Source organism: Erpetoichthys calabaricus, chromosome 17 (genome assembly GCF_900747795.2).
Source record: "Erpetoichthys calabaricus chromosome 17, fErpCal1.3, whole genome shotgun sequence".
NCBI lineage: Eukaryota > Metazoa > Chordata > Cladistia > Polypteriformes > Polypteridae > Erpetoichthys > Erpetoichthys calabaricus.
Genome location: NC_041410.2, coordinates 54159133 through 54178212, shown reverse-complemented (window position 1 = coordinate 54178212; position 19080 = coordinate 54159133). Strand labels below are relative to the sequence as shown.

At 40.7% G+C, this 19080-nt stretch overlaps 1 protein-coding gene across 1 annotated transcript in view; it reads left to right on the top strand.

The window, feature by feature from the left end:
* etfa (electron transfer flavoprotein subunit alpha) overlaps positions 1 to 19080 on the top strand; it is a 130946-nt gene that overhangs the window by 81102 nt on the left and 30764 nt on the right. The window contains exons 6-7 of the mRNA XM_028823062.2: positions 688 to 798; positions 13569 to 13670. Of these exons, the coding sequence (XP_028678895.1) occupies positions 688 to 798; positions 13569 to 13670 (213 nt within the window). The remainder of the gene's footprint in view (positions 1 to 687; positions 799 to 13568; positions 13671 to 19080) is intronic.

Sequence of the window (19080 nt, the reverse complement as noted above, 5' to 3'; positions counted from 1 at the left end):
ATATATATATATATATATATATATATATATATATATATGGTTGAAATAGTTTACTGTCAAATAATGCAAAGAGTACGCGACACGTGTTTCGCCCTAATTCTGGGCTCATCAGGCGTACACACTCTACTGCACTCCCTCTTGGGAATCGAACCTCGGACGTCAGTGCTAGAGGCGAAGCCCCTAATGTTGCGCCACGGTGTGTGGTTCGTTTATTTGACAGCATGTAGATCGGGGTAATTACATTCACGGCATTCGTAGTCTGAATCACAATCTGATTGTATGGGTGGTTACCTACCAGGTAACGCTTGTGGTTGGTCAGCAAGTCGGCTGACATCCACCACGATACCCTCAGTTTTGAAAAGCAGATCATAGAATGGTTGAAATAGTTTACTGTCAAATAATGCAAAGAGTACGCGACACGTGTTTCACCCTACTTCTATATATATATAATGTGTGTGTGTGTGTATGTATAAGTGTATGAGAGAGTGTATAAAAAGGCAAAATGATAACCTTGATTTGACTGTCCTGTGATGTACTGGTGTTTTCCCCAGAGCTAATGGCTCCTTTGTATGCTGCTGCAGTGATGCACTTAATTCTCCATGACCTAATAATGAAAGAGTGTCATCCGTAAATGATTTATATAACTTAAATTGAATATAATGCTCAATGTGCGTTTTTTCTTCATAGGAAATGCACTCTGTACAGTGAAATGTAAATCAAAAGTTAAAGTCTTCACTGTACGAGGAACATCTTTTGAGGCTTCACCCACAAATGGAGGCAGTGCATCTATAGAAACAGGTAACTAGTCTACATTCAGATTTTTACTTTTGAATTATTTATACAGCTGATATACTAAAAAGTAGAACTTTCATTGTATACATAAAAAATATGTAAAGGAGTAAAATATACATCTTGTTAAGTTAAACATAACTCTTGTAATAAACATTTTTAAGTAACAGCCTAGACTGCTTCAGGAGATGCTACAGCTGTCTTTCTTCCAGGACAAGTTGTTGTACCTGTTGGGTACAGAGTACTTGTTGATTCCAGATATTAAGATATTTTTATCTCACCTTTGAACATAACAGTCTGAAACATTCAAACAATACAAACTAGCAATGTTTACGCAATGGATGATCAGTATTCTTTTGTTGCCCAGTCAGAGCTAGTAGAAAACCTGTAGATTTACTTAAACAGGGAAGTGAACATGACCTCCCCTCTTAATTTGCATGAAGTTCTCTTCTTTGTCAAAGAAGAGAGGGATGAAATTGCAAAATACATGTACTCAAATTGGCACGATACTGTAATTAAAGAAAAAGATACTTCCACAGACAGTTAGTTAAATGGTATACACACGTGCATACAGAGCATTACAAGGTTATTTTGTAATTTAATCTTTCTCCTAACAAAGATTGGTTTTACCTTAAAAAAATGTTTGGTTTCAAAATATTGTTCATGTGCCTCTTAATACTATTTAAATATCATTTGAATGTCACAACAAACCTATGAATTGTTGAAGACTGTGTATATCCCTTTACGGTGACAGTGCAACTTTTTTCATATTAACATTTCCAGCATGATGATGAGTCATGTCACAAAAGATATATCATCTAGGGTTGTATCCATGATCTTCACAGTAACATCACTTTATTTTAAAGTCCTGCACACTTTCCAGGTGTCAATCAAACAACGGTTTCAGAAAGAAGGAACTGCAGTTTTGCAGTGGGTACAAAATGTGAAGACACAATGTCATTGTTTCAAGTTAGTTTGGATAAATTTCCATGCCTTGAAGTAGCCCCACTGTTGTCAAGAAGTAAAATGTCCCAAAATATGTTGTGAAGAGGTGTTTTCAGTAATCCTGGAAGTGAAAAAAAAAAAAAAGACCGGTTTCCCTTATGGTCATTGTAACTTTATATGTGAATCACTAAAATAGCTTTTGAGTATTAAAATAAAAAGTAAAATTTTAAGTGAATGTGCAAAGTATTTTTTCTTTCCTCCATTGCATTCAACAGAAAGCAAGCTTTTATGTTTTGATCTTGTGCAGCCCCACTTTGACTGTATCTGTATATCTGACCGGGTAATATTTATTTAATATGGTTCATTTGACAAGAGTGCACCATGACTGAGCATTTTATTCCGCATTTTATGTTCATACTATGATAAATATAAATCTTAAAGCATGTTTCTCTGTAGAGTATATATGTATGAATGTATGTGTAATATATATATATATATATATATATATATATATATATATATATATATATATATATATATATATATCTTATATGGAAGCAAAGGTTTGTGATATGGTTTGCATATTTGTAGTTGGAGATCCACAAAGGGAGAGAATGAATCACGTATCATAAAGTAGTTTGTATTCCTGAGCTTTCAGCTCCTGCCAGGAGCCATCATCAGAGGATAATGATTAGACATACAAGAATCAAAGGCAATATACAGTGATCCCTCACTATATCGCGCTTCGCCTTTCGCGGCTTCACTCTATCGCGGATTTTATATGTAAGCATATTTAAATATATATCGCTGATTTTTTGCTGGTTCGCAGATTTCTGAGGACAATGGGTCTTTTAATTTCTGGTACATGCTTCCTCAGTTGGTTTGCCCAGTTGATTTCATACAAGGGACGCTATTGGCAGATGGCTGAGAAGCTACCCAAATTACTTTTCTCTGTCTCTCTTGCGCTTTCTCTGATCCTGACGTAGGGGGTGTGAGCAGGGGGGCTGTTCGCACACCTAGACGATACGGACGCTCGTCTAAAAATGCTGAAAGATTATCTTCACGTTGCTACCTTCTGTGTGCAGCTGCTTCCTGAAGCGATATGTTGCATGGTGCTTCGCATACTTAAAAGCTCGAAGGGCACGTATTGATTTTTGACTGTTTGTTTTTCTCTGTCTCTCTCTCTCTCTCTCCCTGCTCCTGACGGAGGGGGTGTGAGCTGCCGCCTTCAACAGCTTTGTACCAGCAGTGCTTCGCATACTTAAAAGCCAAACAGCCCTATTGATTTGTTTGCTTTACTCTGTCTTTCTGACAGACTCTGCTCCTGACGAGCACTCCTTTGAAGAGGAATATATGTTTGTGTTCTTTTAATTGTGGGACAGAACTGTCATCTCTGTCTTGTCATGGAGCACAGTTTAAACTTTTGAAAAAGAGACAAATGTTTGTTTGCAGTGTTTGAATAACGTTCCTGTCTCTCTACAACCTCCTGTGTTTCTGTGCAAATCTGTGACCCAAGCATGACAATATAAAAATAACCATATAAACATACGGTTTCTACTTCGCGGATTTTCTTATTTCGCGGGTGGCTCTGGAACGCAACCCCCGCGATGGAGGAGGGATTACTGTATAGCAAAATTAGGTTGTGGCCGGGTTGGTAGGCGAGTGTGTGCGAGGGGTAATGAGGTGGGGTTAGGAGGGTGTTGGTCATAAAGTTTTATTTATTATGAGGATGTTCTTCTTATTAAGTTTGCATATGCTGGGTTCATATCCAAATGTCTGTTAATGGCGTTTTCATTTGATAGCCAAGATTCAGCCAGCTCTCTGTTACTTTTAGTACTGGCCTTAAATCTTACTTGTACACTGTCCCAGTAAAATGTATGTCTGGTTGAATTTGTGTGTGTATAAATCAGTGGTTGTGAGTCCTTCCTTCTGATGGTGTTTCGATGCTCCTGTATACATGTTGCAATTCTTTTTGACGTTTGTCCTATGTATACTGCTGAGCAATAACTGCATGGAATGCTATAAACTGCGTTTCGTGTCTCTGCTGTGGATTTCTTGTTTTTGGTATTAAAAAGGACAGTGTGCGGATTGTTCATTGGTTTATGTGCTATTCTGATGCCTGATTTGGACAGGATACGTGCTGCACCTTCTGACACTCCGTGATGATAAGGAAGTGTGTGCCATGTGGGATGGGGGGGTCAGATTGGAGTCGACTGTTTGCTGGGTTCTCTGGTGTCTCCTGTGTAGGCATTGTTTAATGAATGTCTTTTGGTAGCCGTTTGAAGTGAAAAGATGGAAAAGATAGCATCTTTTGCTCGTTTTTGTCTCCTTCCTATTACAATGGGTGTGAATTCTTCTTAATAAAGTCTTAATACAGCTCCATTTATGAGATGCTGGGTGATTGCTGGCAAAGTGTAATATCTTGTCTGAATAGCATTCCTTATGGTAGACACTTGTAATCAGGGTGGTCATTACTTCTTTCAATGGAAATGTCCAGGAAATTGATGCGTCAGTTTGTTTCTTTTTCCATGATGAATTGGATTGCAGAGAATATTGTGTTGATGTGGTTGTAGAAATCATTCAGCTGGCCGTTTTTTAATATGACAAATGTGTCGTCTACATAGCGTATCCAAATTTTGGATGTGAATTGAGATAGAGCTACGTTATCGAATTGCTGCATTACCAGTTCTGCCAGAAGTCCTGATAACAGCGATCCCATTGGCATGCCTTCTTTTTGAATGTAGTATTTTCCGTTGAAATGAAAGTGAGTTTTCTGGCAAAGTGATATTAGGTGCATTATGTCTTTAGTGGACAGGTTTGTTCATGTCTTTATGGTGGGGTCATTATTCAGTCTCATTAGTAGTGTTTCTGTGGCCAGATGGATTGGAATCATAGTATATAGTGATATGACATCAAACGAGACCATGACCTCGTCCTCAGCAATTGATACGTCTTTCAGGCGTTGTAGTGCCAACTCGGTGCTGTTCACAGAATATTCCGAGTCATAAGTTAAATGTTTGAGCACCTGAAAAAGTCTTTTTGAAAGGTTAGGTTTAGCTTTATTTGTCATATATAGGTTAACACAGGGTCAACATACAATGAAATGTTTATGACGAGAAAAACAAGTCACTCAGCCTAGATCCAATAAAGCTAAAAAATAATTAAAAAAAAAAAATACAAGTTAAAAATAGACAAGCCATATAAAATAAAATGTGTACGTTTTAAAAGACGTTATAGAGCAATATGAGTTGAATGAGTAGCAAGTACAAATGACAGTTATTGCACAGATAATGTTTTATAAGTACAGATGCATATTCCATAATAGTGCAGATGCATGTTCCAGTCAGTATTCAGAGTGTGTGCAGGTACAGTTTGTGTGTGAGTAGTGCAATGTAGATGTAAAGCAATGTAGGTGTAATGTAAGTGTATATAACTGTTCAGGTGTTGCTGTTGAGGAGTCGAATGGCCTGGTGGTAAAAACTGTTAAGTCTTATAGTCCGAGCAGCCAGACTCCTGTATCGTCTGCCCAATGGTAACAAGGAGAACAGCTGGTGTGATGGATGGCTGTGGTCCTTTATGATGCTGCTTGTCTTAACGCAAGCACCGATGGAGGTAAATGTCTTCAATGGCAGGGAGACTCTTGCCCATGATGTGCTCTGCTGCCTTCACCACTCTCTGTAGTGATTTCCCCCCGCTGGTAGAGAAGCTCCCATACCAGATGGTAATGCAGCCCATCAGCAGACTCTCGACCACACTCCTGTAAAAGTTTGAGGTTATGTTGGCATTCATGCCAAACTTCCTCAGCCTCCTCAGGAAGTAGAGCCGCTGGTGAGCTTTCTTAACCACAGTGTCTTTGTGAAGGGTCCACGAGAGATCCTCGGTGATGTTTACTCCGAGGAACTTGAAGCTGTTAACCCTTTCAACTTCTACGCCACTGATGTAGATGGCCTGGTGTTGCTGTTTCCGATAGTCCACGATCATCTCCTTGGTTTTGCTCACGTTAAGAGACAAGTTGTTATCCAGGCACCAATTACTCAATGCCAGCACCTCCTCTCTGTAGGCTGTGTCATCGTTTTCAGTGATAAGGCCTATGATGGTTGTGTCGTCTGCAAACTTGATGATGGTGTTTGTGCCGTGTTTTGGAACACAGTAATGGGTGAACAAGGAATACAAGAGGGGGCTAAGCACACAGCCCTGCGGCGCTCCTGTGTTTAAAATGAGTGATGAGGACGTGTGTTTGCCGACTCTAACCACCTGGGGCCTGTTTGTGAGGAAAGAGAAAATCCATCTGCAGATGGTCGTCCCCAACCCAAGGTCATCAAGCTTCAAGACGAGTTTTGAGGGGATGATGGTGTTGAATGCCGAGCTGTAATCTATGAACAGCATTCTTACGTACAGGTGCTGGTCATAAAATTAGAATATCATGACAAAGTTGATTTATTTCAGTAATTCCATTCAAAAAGTGAAACTTGTATATTAGATTCATTCATTACACACAGACTGATGTTTAATCAAATGTTTATTTCTTTTAATGTTGATGATTATAACTGACAACTAATGAAAGTCCCAAATTCAGTATCTTGGAGAATTAGAATATTGTGAAAAGGTTCAATATTGAAGACACCTGGTGCCACACTCTAATCAGCTAATTAACTCAAAACACCTGCAAAAGCCTTTAAATGGTCTCTCAGTCTAGTTCTGTAGGCTACACAATCATGGGGAAGACTGCTGTCTTGACAGTTGTCCAAAAGACAACCATTGACACCTTGCACAAGGAGGGCAAGACACAAAAGGTCATTGCTAAAGAGGCTGGCTGTTCACAGAGCTCTGTGTCCAAGCACATTAATAGAGAGGTGAAGGGAAGTACAAGATGTGGTAGAAAAAAGTGTACAAGCAATAGGGATAACCGCACCCTGGAGAGGATTGTGAAACAAAACCCATTCAAAAATGTGGGGGAGATTCACAAAGAATGGACTGCAGCTGGAGTCAGTGCTTCAAGAACCACCACGCACAGATGTATGCAAGACATAGGTTTCAGCTGTTGCATTCCTTGTGTCAAGCCACTCTTGAACAAGAGACAGCGTCAGAAGCGTCTCACCTGGGCTAAAGACAAAAAGGACTGGACTGCTTCTGAGTGGTCCAAAGTTATGTTCTCTGATGAAAGTAAATTTTGCATTTCCTTTGGAAATCAAGGTCCCAGAGTCTGGAGGAAGAGAGGAGAGGCACAGAATCCACGTGCGTGAGGTCCAGTGTAAAGTTTCCACAGTCAGTGATGGTTTGGGGTGCCATGTCATCTGCTGGTGTTGGTCCATTGTGTTTTCTGAGGTCCAAGGTCAACGCAGCCGTCTACCAGGAAGTTTTACAGCGCTTCATGCTTCCTGCTGCTGACGAACTTTATGGAGATGCAGATTTCATTTTCCAACAGGACCTGGCACCTGCACACAGTGCCAAAGCTACCAGTACCTGGTTTAAGGACCATGGTATCCCTGTTCTTAATTGGCCAGCAAACTCGCCTGACCTTAACCCCATAGAAAATCTATGGGGTATTGTGAAGAGGAAGATGCAATACGCCAGACCCAACAATTCAGAAGAGCTGAAGGCCACTATCAGAGCAACATGGGCTCTCATAACACCTGAGCAGTGCCACAGACTGATCGACTACATGCCACGCCGCATTGCTGCAGTAATCCAGGCCAAAGGAGCCCCAACTAAATATTGAGTGCCGTACATGCTCATACTTTACTTGTTCATACCTTTCAGTTGGCCAACATTTCTAAAAATCCTTTTTTTGCATTGGTCTTAATTGATATTCTAATTTTCCGAGATACTGAATTTGGGACATTCATTAGTTGTCAGTCATAATCATCACCATTAAAAGAAGTAAACATTTGAAATACATCAGTCTGTGTGTAATGAATGAATCTAATATACAAGTTTCACTTTTTGAATGGAATTACTGAAATAAATCAACTTTGTCATGATATTCTAATTTTATGACCAGTACCTGTATGTATTTCCTCTTTCCAGGTGGGTGAGGGCAGTGTTTATTGTTAGTGCAATGGCATCCTCTGTAGATCTGTTTGCTCTGTAAGCAAATTGGAGAGGATCCAGCGTGTCGGGGAGGGAGGAGCAGATGTAACCTTTGACCAGTTGCTCGAAGCACTTCATAATGACCGATGTCAGTGCAACCGGGCGTTAGTCATTCAGACAGGAGACCACCGGTTTCTTTGGGACAGGAATGATGGTGGATGCCTTGAAGGAAGTGGGGACCACTGACTGCCTCAGGGAGAGATTGAAGATGTTGGTGAACACACCTGCTAGCTAGTCAGCACACGCCCTGAGGGCACGGCCTGGGATGCCATCTGTTCCCGGAGCTTTGCGAGGATTGACCTTTTTGAAGGACCTTCTCACGTCAGACGTTTCAAGGATCAGAGTGACAGAGTCACTGCCCCCTTGAGGGTATAGCACCTGTTCTTTGTTGGCTGCATCAAAACGAGCATAGAAAGTGTTGAGCTCGTCTGCAAGACATGCAGTGGGCTGAACACTGACTGTGTTTTTCTTTTTATAGTCAGTGATGCAGCACAGTCCATTCCACAGGCGCTTGGTGTCAGAGCTGTGGTAGCTTGACTCCACTTTGTCCCTGTAGTCCCGTTTGGCCTTCTTGATGGACCTCCTGAGGTCGTATCTGGCTGCTTTGTATGCATCAGAGTCCCCTGAGCCAAAGGCAGAGGTCCGCGCCTTGAGCTTAGCCTGAATCTCCCTATTTACCCACGGTTTCTGGTTAGGATATATACAAATGGAGGTTTTAGTGACAACATCGTCAATGCACTTGCTGATATATCCTGTGACAGAGTCTGTGAATTCATTGATGTTGCCATCAGCTGCATCCTCAAACATCTGCCAATCAGTTGTTTCAAAGCAGTCCTGTAAGACCCCCTCAGCTTCACTGTCCCATTTGTAGATGTCCCTGTAAACCGTTTTTTCCTGTTTAAGTCTTTGTTTATATGCGGGCAGCAGCAATATAGAGCAATGGTCTGCTTTTCCAAAAGCTGGTCGAGGGAGGGGTTTGTAGGAGTCCTTGAATAAGGTGTAACAATGATCCAGTGTTTGATCACCTCTTGTGGGGGGAGAGATGAGCTGATAGTATTTAGGGAGAACTTTCTTCATGTTTGCTCTGTTAAAGTCTCCCAGCACAATAAATGCTGCTTCTGAGTTAACGTTCTCTAGTCCACTGATTACATCATACAGTTCATCCAGAGCCGAAGCTTTATCATCTTGTGGGGGGATGTAAACAACTGAAAGGAGAACTGAACTGAACTCCCTCGGGAGGTAAAAGGATCTAACTTTAATGGTCAGCAGCTCGAGAACCGGTGAGCAGTGCATTTTTAAGACACACACATCCGTAGCCCACGAAGAGTTAACCATAAAGCACACAACCCTCCCCTTGACTTGCCTGAGTCCTTCCTTCTGTCTCCCCGATAAACTGTGAACCCGTCTGGTGTGACTGCGCAGTCGGGTACGCTGGACTCCAGCCACGTCTCTGTGAACGCCAAAACGCAGCAGTTCGTGATGTCTTTTTGGTGCTTTATCCATGCGCGCAGCTCATCTAATTTGTTGTCCAGAGACTGAACGTCAGTGAGCAGGATGCTAGGCAGAGGAGGCTTGTTGTTTCTCTGTCGGGTTCGGCACAGAACTCCGGCGTGTTTCCCCCCCTCTTTGTTTTCCTTCGGCGTCGCGCGAGTAAGTAAAAGACTCCAGTCAGTACTGTGTCCGCGATATCAAAAACTGTTGTAAAATCCGAACTGGCTGATGAACGTAATTCCAATAGTATTTGCCGGTCATACTGAAAGTGTGATAAAGTAGTACGCACAAAGAGAGTGAGTAGTAAGAAAATAAATAACTTTTTGCTGAGATGACTCGGAGCTCTCGTTGGTGCAGCCATTGTACGGCGCAGCCAGACAAGTTGGTCCACCTTTTAGGCTGACTACTGGTCTGAATTTCAGAGGTGTTTTATATATTTTTGGGAGTCCATAAAATTCAGGGCAATTAGCATCACTGGATTTCATTTTATAATAATTCTGTGCGTCTAGGTAGTTGTTATTTTATTTTGTTAAGTGTGGTCGTAGTTGGGTCGTTATTCAGCTGTTGATAAGTGTTGGTGTCAGAAAGCATTTCTTCCATTGCTGTGGTATATTGTTCCTTGTCTAATATGACAGTTGCGCCTCCTTTGTCGGCTGGTATGATAACGATGCTGTTATCATTCTGTAGCGATTGTAGAGCTGTCTGTTCTTTTGTCGAAATACAGTGCATCCGGAAAGTATTCACAGCGCATCACTTTTTCCACATTTTGTTATGTTATAGCCTTATTCCAAAATGGATTAAATTCATTTTTTTCCTCAGAATTCTACACACAATACCCCATAATGACAACGTGAAAAAAGTTTACTTGAGATTTTTGCAAATTTATTAAAAACAAAAAAATTGAGAAAGCCATGTACATAAGTATTCACAGCCTTTGCCATGAAGCTCAAAATTGAGCTCAGGTGCATCCTGTTTCCCCTGATCATCCTTGAGATGTTTCTGCATCTTAATTGGAGTCCATCCATCCATCCATCTATTTTCCAACCGGCTGAATCCGAACACAGGGACACGGGGGGTCTGCTGGAACCAATCCCAGCCAACACAGGGCACAAGGCAGGAACCAATCCCAGGCAGGGTGCCAACCCACTGCAGGACACACACAAACATACCCACACACCAAGCACACACTAGGGCCAATTTAGAATCGCCAATCCACCTAACCTGCATGTCTTTGGACTGTGGGAGGAAACCAGAGCGCCCGGAGGAAACCCATGCAGACACGGGGAGAACATGCAAACTCCACGCAGGGAGGACCCGGGAAGTGAACCCGGGTCTCCTAACTGCGAGGCAGCAGCGCTACCACTGTGCCGCCCCTAATTGGAGTCCACCTGTGGTAAATTCAGTTGAATGGACATGATTTGGAAAGGCACACACCTGTCTATATAAGGTCCCACAGTTGACAGTTCATGTCAGAGCACAAACCAAGCATGAAGTCAAAGGAAGTGTCTGTAGACCTCCGAGGCACAAATCTGGGGAAGGTTACAGAAACATTTCTGCTGCTTTGAAGGTCCCAATGAGCACAGTGGCCTCCATCATCCGTAAGTGGAAGAAGTTTGAAACCACCAGGACACTTCCTAGAGCTGGCCGGCCATCTAAACTTAGTGATCGGGGGAGAATGGCCTTAGTCAGGGAGGTGACCAAGAACCCGATGGTCACTCTGTCAAGCTCCAGAGGTCCTCTGTGGAGAGAGGAGAACCTTCCAGAAGGACAACCACCTCTGCAGCAATCCACCAATCAGGCGTGTATGGTAGAGTGGCCAGACGGAAGCCACTCCTTAGTAAAAGGCACATGGCAGCCCGCCTGGAGTTTGCCAAAAGGCACCTGAAGGACTCTCAGACCATGAGAAAGAAAATTCTCTGGTCTGATGAGACAAAGATTGAACTCTTTGGTGTGAATGCCAGACATCACGTTTGGAGGAAACCAGACACCGCTCATCACCAGGCCAATACCATCCCTACAGTGAAGCATGGTGGTGGCAGCATCATGCTGTGGGGATGTTTTTCAGCGGCAGGAACTGGGAGACTAGTCAAGATAAAGGGAAAGATGACTGCAGCAATGTACAGAGACATCCTGGATGAAAACCTGCTCTAGAGCGCTCTTGACCTCAGACTGGGGCGACGGTTCATCTTTCAGCAGGACAACAACCCTAAGCACATAGCCAAGATATCAAAGGAGTGGCTTCAGGACAACTCTGTGAATGTCCTTGAGTGGTCCAGCCAGAGCCCAGACTTGAATCCGATTGAACATCTCTGGAGAGATCTTAAAATGGCTGTGCACCGACGCTTCCCATCCAACCTGATGGAGGTTGAGAGGTGCTGCAAAGAGGAATGGGCGAAACTGGCCAAGGATAGGTGTGCCAAGCTTGTGGCATCATATTCAAAAAGACTTGAGGCTGTAATTGCAGCCAAAGGTGCATCGACAAAGTATTGAGCAAAGGCTGTGAATACTTATGTACATGTGATTTCTCAGTTTTATTTTTAATAAATTTGCAAAAACCTCAAGTAAACTTTTTTCACATTGTCATTATGGGGTGTTGTGTGTAGAATTCTGAGGAAAAAAATGAATTTATTCCATTTTGAATAATGTTGTAACATAACAAAATGTGGAAAAAGTGATGCGCTGTGAATACTTTCCGGATGCACTGTATGTGTGGTCGGATGTCTTGTATGTAACTGGCTGGCAATTGTGCACCTTATTTCTTGTGCGTTGTCTGTCGGTATTTTTTTGGTTAATAAGATGTGATCCAAGGAACCTAGGAAGTTCATGTCAGATGCGTCTTTGTGATTGAGTTTCATTCCTCTAGCGAGAATATTTTGTTCTGTGGTGAAGAGTTGTCTTTTGGAGAAGTTGTATACTCCGGATTGTGGTTCGTTGGTATGTATATTTCCATTGAGTTTATTCCATTTTTTGTTGAGTGTATCTCGCTTAGAAATACAGCTTTTGGAAGCTGTGTCCTGGATCCGTTTGGTCCATTCCTCTGTAATCGTCTGTCTGCATGTTGTGAGGAGTTTGGATCGTTGCTTCGTAGTTTTGGATCTGTAACTGGTTCGTTGGCAGTGTGTTTCGGTGATAAGTTGGTACAAAACGCCTTTTGTGAATTGCTGCATGATGACTGCCATCTTTGGAGTGTTCGTCGGTGGTTTAAAACGTAAGCATTTCGGAATTACATTGTGCCTGATGCAACCATCGAAAAAGAAAAGTTTTTCATAGCTGTGTGCTTCTCGGATTGCCAAAGTTTCCCATTGTCTAATACATTGGAGTGGTTCTTGCCCGAAGGTTGTACGAATAGAAGCGAAGGTTTGTGATACAGTTTGCATATTTGTAGTTGGTTATCCACAAAGGGAGAGAATGAATCGCGTATCATAAAGTTGTTTTTACTCCTGAGCTTTCAGCTCCTGCCAGGAGCCGTCATCAGAGGATAATGATTAGACACACAAGAATCAAAGGCAATTTATAGCAAAATTAGGTAAGGGGGGGAGGGGGGGTAGGATGGTGTTGGTCGTAAAGTTTTATTTATTATGAGGATGTTCATCTTCTTAAGTTTGCATATGCTGGGTTCATGTCCAAATGTCTGTTAATGGCGTTTTCATTTGCACGATGGCTCCATGCCTCACTCATTTCAAAAGAATGGTCTATAGAAATATAATGGATGTATGAACTACTTTGTGTGTGTGTGTCTGTTCTCACACCAGAGTTCATCCTACTTATGATTTTTAATCTTCTCCCAATCTAGTACACATGGTAGAAAGAAAAAAAAAAAAAAAAGAACAGTAAATGTCAGTAGACTTTTAAGCATGTTTTTACTCCTTGCATCTTGTCTTTCAAGTGTTTTCTTATTCATAGCATTGTTGTTTAGACTTTTTTGTGTTCAGTTCTATTGTTCACATTTGTATTATTATGTTAAAGTTCCCACAGATTCTGTTTTTTTCACAGTTTGCAAAAAACCTTCCAAATGATTTATGTATGTGAAGTCTTATTATATCTAAGAGTGCTGCGAACTTCATGCTTCTACCTAGAAGTCACTAAAATTTCAAAAATATATAAGCTGAGGTTTAATGTTTCAGTGATTTCATGGTTTCATTAAAGCTTCCATTAGTATAAGTACACATGAAGGACTGGTATTTGATATGTAGCTTAAAATTATTCAGTGTTTATATAGAGATTTCAATTTTTTTTCTTAATATTTGTTCCAGTTACTACTGATTCTACTGTCGGTCTATCAGAATGGCTTGAACAGAACCTGACTAAAAGCGATCGTCCAGAGTTAACCAGTGCAAAAGTTGTAGTATCAGGTGGTAGGTACAATATTCTATGTATGTCAAAGCATATTGTGTTTTTTTTTTTAATTTAAATATAACCAAAGTTAATTTAATTTGTGGTGATAGTGAAGATAATGGATTTAATGGAATTAATATGAAATTAAAGAGGACTAACAGTCTTTCAGTGTCAAAATAGTATATTAACAATGAAAGTATAATAATATCTCCATACATCTGTCAATACATCCATTTTCTAAACCAATGTACCAAATGTGCTAGGGAATGGAGCCTAAAAGTGCTTTACAAAATGTAATTACAAAAGAATAATTAAAACTAACTTGCAAAATAGACATTTGTGAAAGAGTACATATAAAATTAGATTACTGTATCCTGAGGTTTATTTAAATAAATCTGTTAGCCAGATATAATATTTCAGTTCCTTAGACTAGGTGGCAGTGAAGGAATATTGTTAACTTAAGTAATGCAAATTGTTGCTGTATCTACTGTTCACTGTTTATATCAATATAATGACTGTATTATATCAATTTTTTACTTTTCTGGAATTGAACATAGAGGCTTTAGAACTAGGCTGATATGTTTGATCAATCAAATTCATGGTAGCGTTCTTGCTTTGGCATTTTGGAATACCTGTAGAATGAAATAATAATTTGAAGAACCTGAAAAGAGTAAGTAATATAATAAAGGTAGTTTTGCTTCTCTCAGCACCACAGCAATTACTATTGAAATAGTACTGTATTTGTATTGCTGCCAAAAAAACATGCAGTTGAGAGATTGCAGTGAAAACCCATAGACACACACTGGGCCTTACAGAACTATAGCTTAGCATTGTGGTTTTACATTTATTCTTTTTAACTTAGAGCCATTCAATTAAAAAATTAAATAAACTGTATACCATTGGCAATTTATTTTAAAATATCTATCTGTGTTTTTGTACCTTAAATAAATATTTTCTTTTTTAACATTTTATCTTCACATTTATTCTTTATAGTTTTTTAAGCACATTTTTATTGAAGACAAGAAAAGAAAAGAAAAAAAAATACTATGTGTGAAGTTACGTATATTTAAGATGAAAAATCTAATTTTGTTAACTACTGAAATAATAAATTTTAAATTATTGATGCTATTTTAACAGTGTTTGAATTTTACTACGCAGTGTTCAATTACTGCTTTCACGTTAAAGATTTCAAAGATCACTATTTGCTATATGGGTTTCTCAACAATTGAATAAGTCTCTGCTTAATGAACCAGATTATGTATGGTCATTTCTTAAAAATTAAATTTCAATAGAAGATATTTTTTAGCTTTTATATTTTCGCTGCAATCGAAATTATTCTTATTCTTTTACCCTTTAATTTTCTTAATAGGTTCTAATGTGTAAAATGTTCTGGAAATTGTTTACTAATAGTAGACTCCTTCTTACTAATTCGTTTGCAACACTATACAGATAAACACTAAGTTACCCCTTAGTAATGTTTGTGCCACTCTGTTATCATGTCTTGGTATTATTACCCTCCTTTTCCTTCATTTTTTTAAGTGCACAAATCTGAAGAAACCGATTCATAAGTAGGTGCCATTGCTTTTTTAATCCCTTTTAGTTCATTTATTTGATCAATCTTCTTTGTAATAATAATAATACATTTTACTTATATCAACACCCATATGTATTGTACTTGAACTTGATTTTTGCATATGCAAAGATTACACACGTGATTGTATGTCAACAAGATGTTCAGTTTAAGCTGGAATGAAATAGTCTGCTTGACATTTGTGGGTATTTGCCCCATGCAAATTACCAGTAACACAAATAATTACTGCATCCCCTTTACATGACATACACATTATCTAGTAACCCTTATCAACAAGTATAATATATATACAGTACTGTGCAAAAGTTTTAGGCAGGTGTGAAAAAATGCTGTAAACAAAGAATGCTTTCAAAAATGGAAGTGTTAATCATTTATTTTCAGCAATCAACAAAAGGCAGTGAATGAACAAAAGAGAAATCTAAATCAAATCAATATTTGGTGTGACCACCCTTTGCCTTCAAAACAGCATCAATTCTTCTAGGTACACTTGCACACAGTTTTTGAAGGAACTCGGCTGGTAGGTTGTTCCAAACATCTTGGAGAACTAACCACGGATCTTCTGTGGATGTAGGCGTCCCCACATCCTTCTGTCTCTTCATGTAATCCCAGACACACTCAATGATGTTGAGATCAGGGCTCTGTGGGGGCCATACCATCACTTCCAGGACTTCTTGTTCTTCTTTACGCTGAAGATAGTTCTTAATGACTTTGGCTGTATGTTTGTGGTCATTGTCCCGCTGCAGAATAAATTTAGGGCCAATCATACGCCTCCCTGATGGTATTGCATGATGGATAAGTATCAGCCTGTATTTCTCAGCATTGAGAACACCATTAATCCTGACCAAATCTCCAGCTCCATTTGCAGAAATGCAGCCCCAAACATGCAAGGATCCTCCACCATGCTTCACTGTTGCCTGCAAACACTCATTATTGTACCGCTCTCCAGCCCTTCGACGAACAAACTGCCTTCTGCTACAGCCAAATATTTCAAATTTTGACTCATCAGTCCAGAGCACCTGCTGCCATTTTTCTGCACCCCAGTTCCTATGTTTTCGTGCATACTTGAGTCGCTTAGCCTTGTTTTCACGTCGGAGGTATGGCTTTTTGGCTGCAACTCTTCCATGAAGACCACTTCTGGCCAGACCTCTCCGGACAGTAGATGGGTGTACCTGGGTCCCACTGGTTTCTGCCAGTTCTGAGCTGATGGCACTACTGGACATCTTCCGATTTCGAAGGGTAATAAGCTTGATGTGTCTTTCATCTGCTGCACTAAGTTTCCTTGGCCGACCACTGCGTCTACGATCCTCAGTGTTGCCCGTTTCTTTGTGCTTCTTCAAAAGAGCTTGGACAGCACATCTTGAAACCCCAGTCTGCTTTGAAATCTTTGTCTGGGAGAGACCTTGCTGATGCAGTAGAACTACCTTGTGTCTTGTTGCTGTGCTCAATCTTGCCATGACATGGAAACTGTCTTCCACAGCCTCACTTTGGTAGCAGAGTTTGGCTGTTCCTCACCCAGTTTTAAGCCTCCTACATAGCTGTTTCTGTTTCAGTTAATGACTGTGTTTCAACCTACGTGTGACATTGATGATCATTAGCACCTGTTTGGTATAATTGGTTGATCATACACCTGACTAGAATCCTACAAAATCCCTGACTTTATGCAAGTGTACCTATAAGAATTGATGCTGGTTTGGAGGCAAAAGGTAGTAACACCAAATATTGATTTGATTTAGATTTTTCTTTTGTTCGCTCACTTTTCATTTTGTAAATTGATAACAATAAGCAATCATTATTTCTGAAAGCATTCTTTGTTTACAGCATTTTTTCACACCTGCCTAAAAATTTGCACAGTACTGTATATATATATATATATATATATATATATATATACAGTAATCCCTCGCTACTTCGCGGTTCACTTTTCGCGGATTCACGACTTCGCGGGTTTTTAAATACAAGTGATTGCCTGCCTATCGCGGAAGTTATGTTCCAGACCCATCAGCAACAGGAGAAAATCCGCGATATAGAAAGACCATATAAATAAACATTTTTATAGTTTAAGCCTTAAAATACCCATCCCACATGCTTTAAACACATGTAAACTTATAAAACACTTTGTTAACACATATGATATGTGGATGTCGGGCTAAGGATATGAGTAACATCTCACTCTTATAAAACATTTTAACTTCACGCAAGACAAGACAGTGAGACAGGAAAATTGGTGATGTACAGGCATTTAAATTATTGACACGCAGAGCGACAAGCAGCACAAAGCCAGCACAAAGTCCACTTCTCCTTAGCGTTCATTCAGCTCCCCACCCCCTTGACAATGCGAAGTGGCAGGAGCGTACTGCGCCTCCGGGGAGGGCGGTTTAAGCGAACGTGCGTTTAGCCCTCACACACCCCCACTCCTCCTCCTTCCGAACGTGCAGAGCGACAAGCAGGCATTTTGGCAGAAGCAGCACAAAGTCCATTTCTGCTCTGCTGAGAGTTCAGCTGCCCCCCTTCACAAAGCGAGTGCAGACACATTGACGTCTGATCGCTGCGTGCAGTGTGCAGTGTTGGTCTGCGGTGTTTAAGAATGCAGAAAGTGTTTATAAGAGCGTGGGAAAGGTTAACAAGAGAGTGAGAAAGGTTTATAAGAGTGTGGGAAGGGTTTATAAAGCCTTAAAATATGTATAAATAATAAAATAAATATAGGTCGCTACTTCGCGGATTTTCACCTATCGCGGGGGGCTCTGGAACGTAACCCCCGCGATAGGTGATGGATTACTGTATATATATATATATATATATATATTTAAGCACAGAACAGAGGGAGCTCAGCCACTTGAGAGATGCAAAGTAAATGACACACCCTGCTCTGTGTTTTGCATACTACAGTGGTCCCTGGAGAAGAGCTTTAGCTAGCAAGTATATCCTGAACAAACAATTGTGTTGGAATGGAATGGATCAGTGTTTCAAAATTTAAGTTTAGAAAGGAGAGTAAACCTTGAGTAAGATGCAAGCTTAAAAAGGCACATCATTATGATATTGCAGCACATGAAGCCAAGAGCATGGGAGGGCTGCGTTTATTAGTGTAAAAGTTTTGTTTAATGTTCTTCCTCTAACACCTGTTTAAATCAACAACTAGAAATGAATGTAATCGTTAAACTTATTATATTTTACTCAGACCTTTAGTAAAATTATTAAAAGAATACCCCACCTAAAAATATTTTAACTTTTATTTACTCCATGTTTGTAGTGATTGAGAATGCGATTTGTTAAGTCTGAATGTTGTTACAAACCCCATTATAAACGTTGTGCACCTTTATGCAACTAGGTAATTGTAATTCTACACATCCATCCCAACATTTTATTTTTTGCATCTATGTAATATGGCGCGCTATATAGCGCCCAACTCGGCACAGACTGAGGCAGAGGCACGTGTAACACAAACAGATTTTTATTTTTCTTCAGCCGTGGGGCATGCCTTCCCCATGTCCCACAGGCCCAACACAGTCCCACAAGCACTTAAATAACACACAAACCACACTTTTTCTCTCCACCGCAGCACCACCACCACTCCTCCCAGGCAAGCTCGTCCTCTTCCTCCCGATTCTGGCTCTCTGAGTGGTGGTGGCTGGCCCTTTTCTATATCCCACCCGGAAGCGGTCCAGGTGCTTGGCCACCTGGTCCTAATTGCCCTTCCGGGTGGGGCTGAAGGTATGACCAGCCAGGCTGCTGACTCCACGCAGCTCCCCCTGGCGGCCATCCGAGCCCCCAACCAGGCTGTGGAGGACTCCATCTCCCATGGAGCCATGCGCCGGGTTGGGGAATCATTGGCTGCCAGGGAG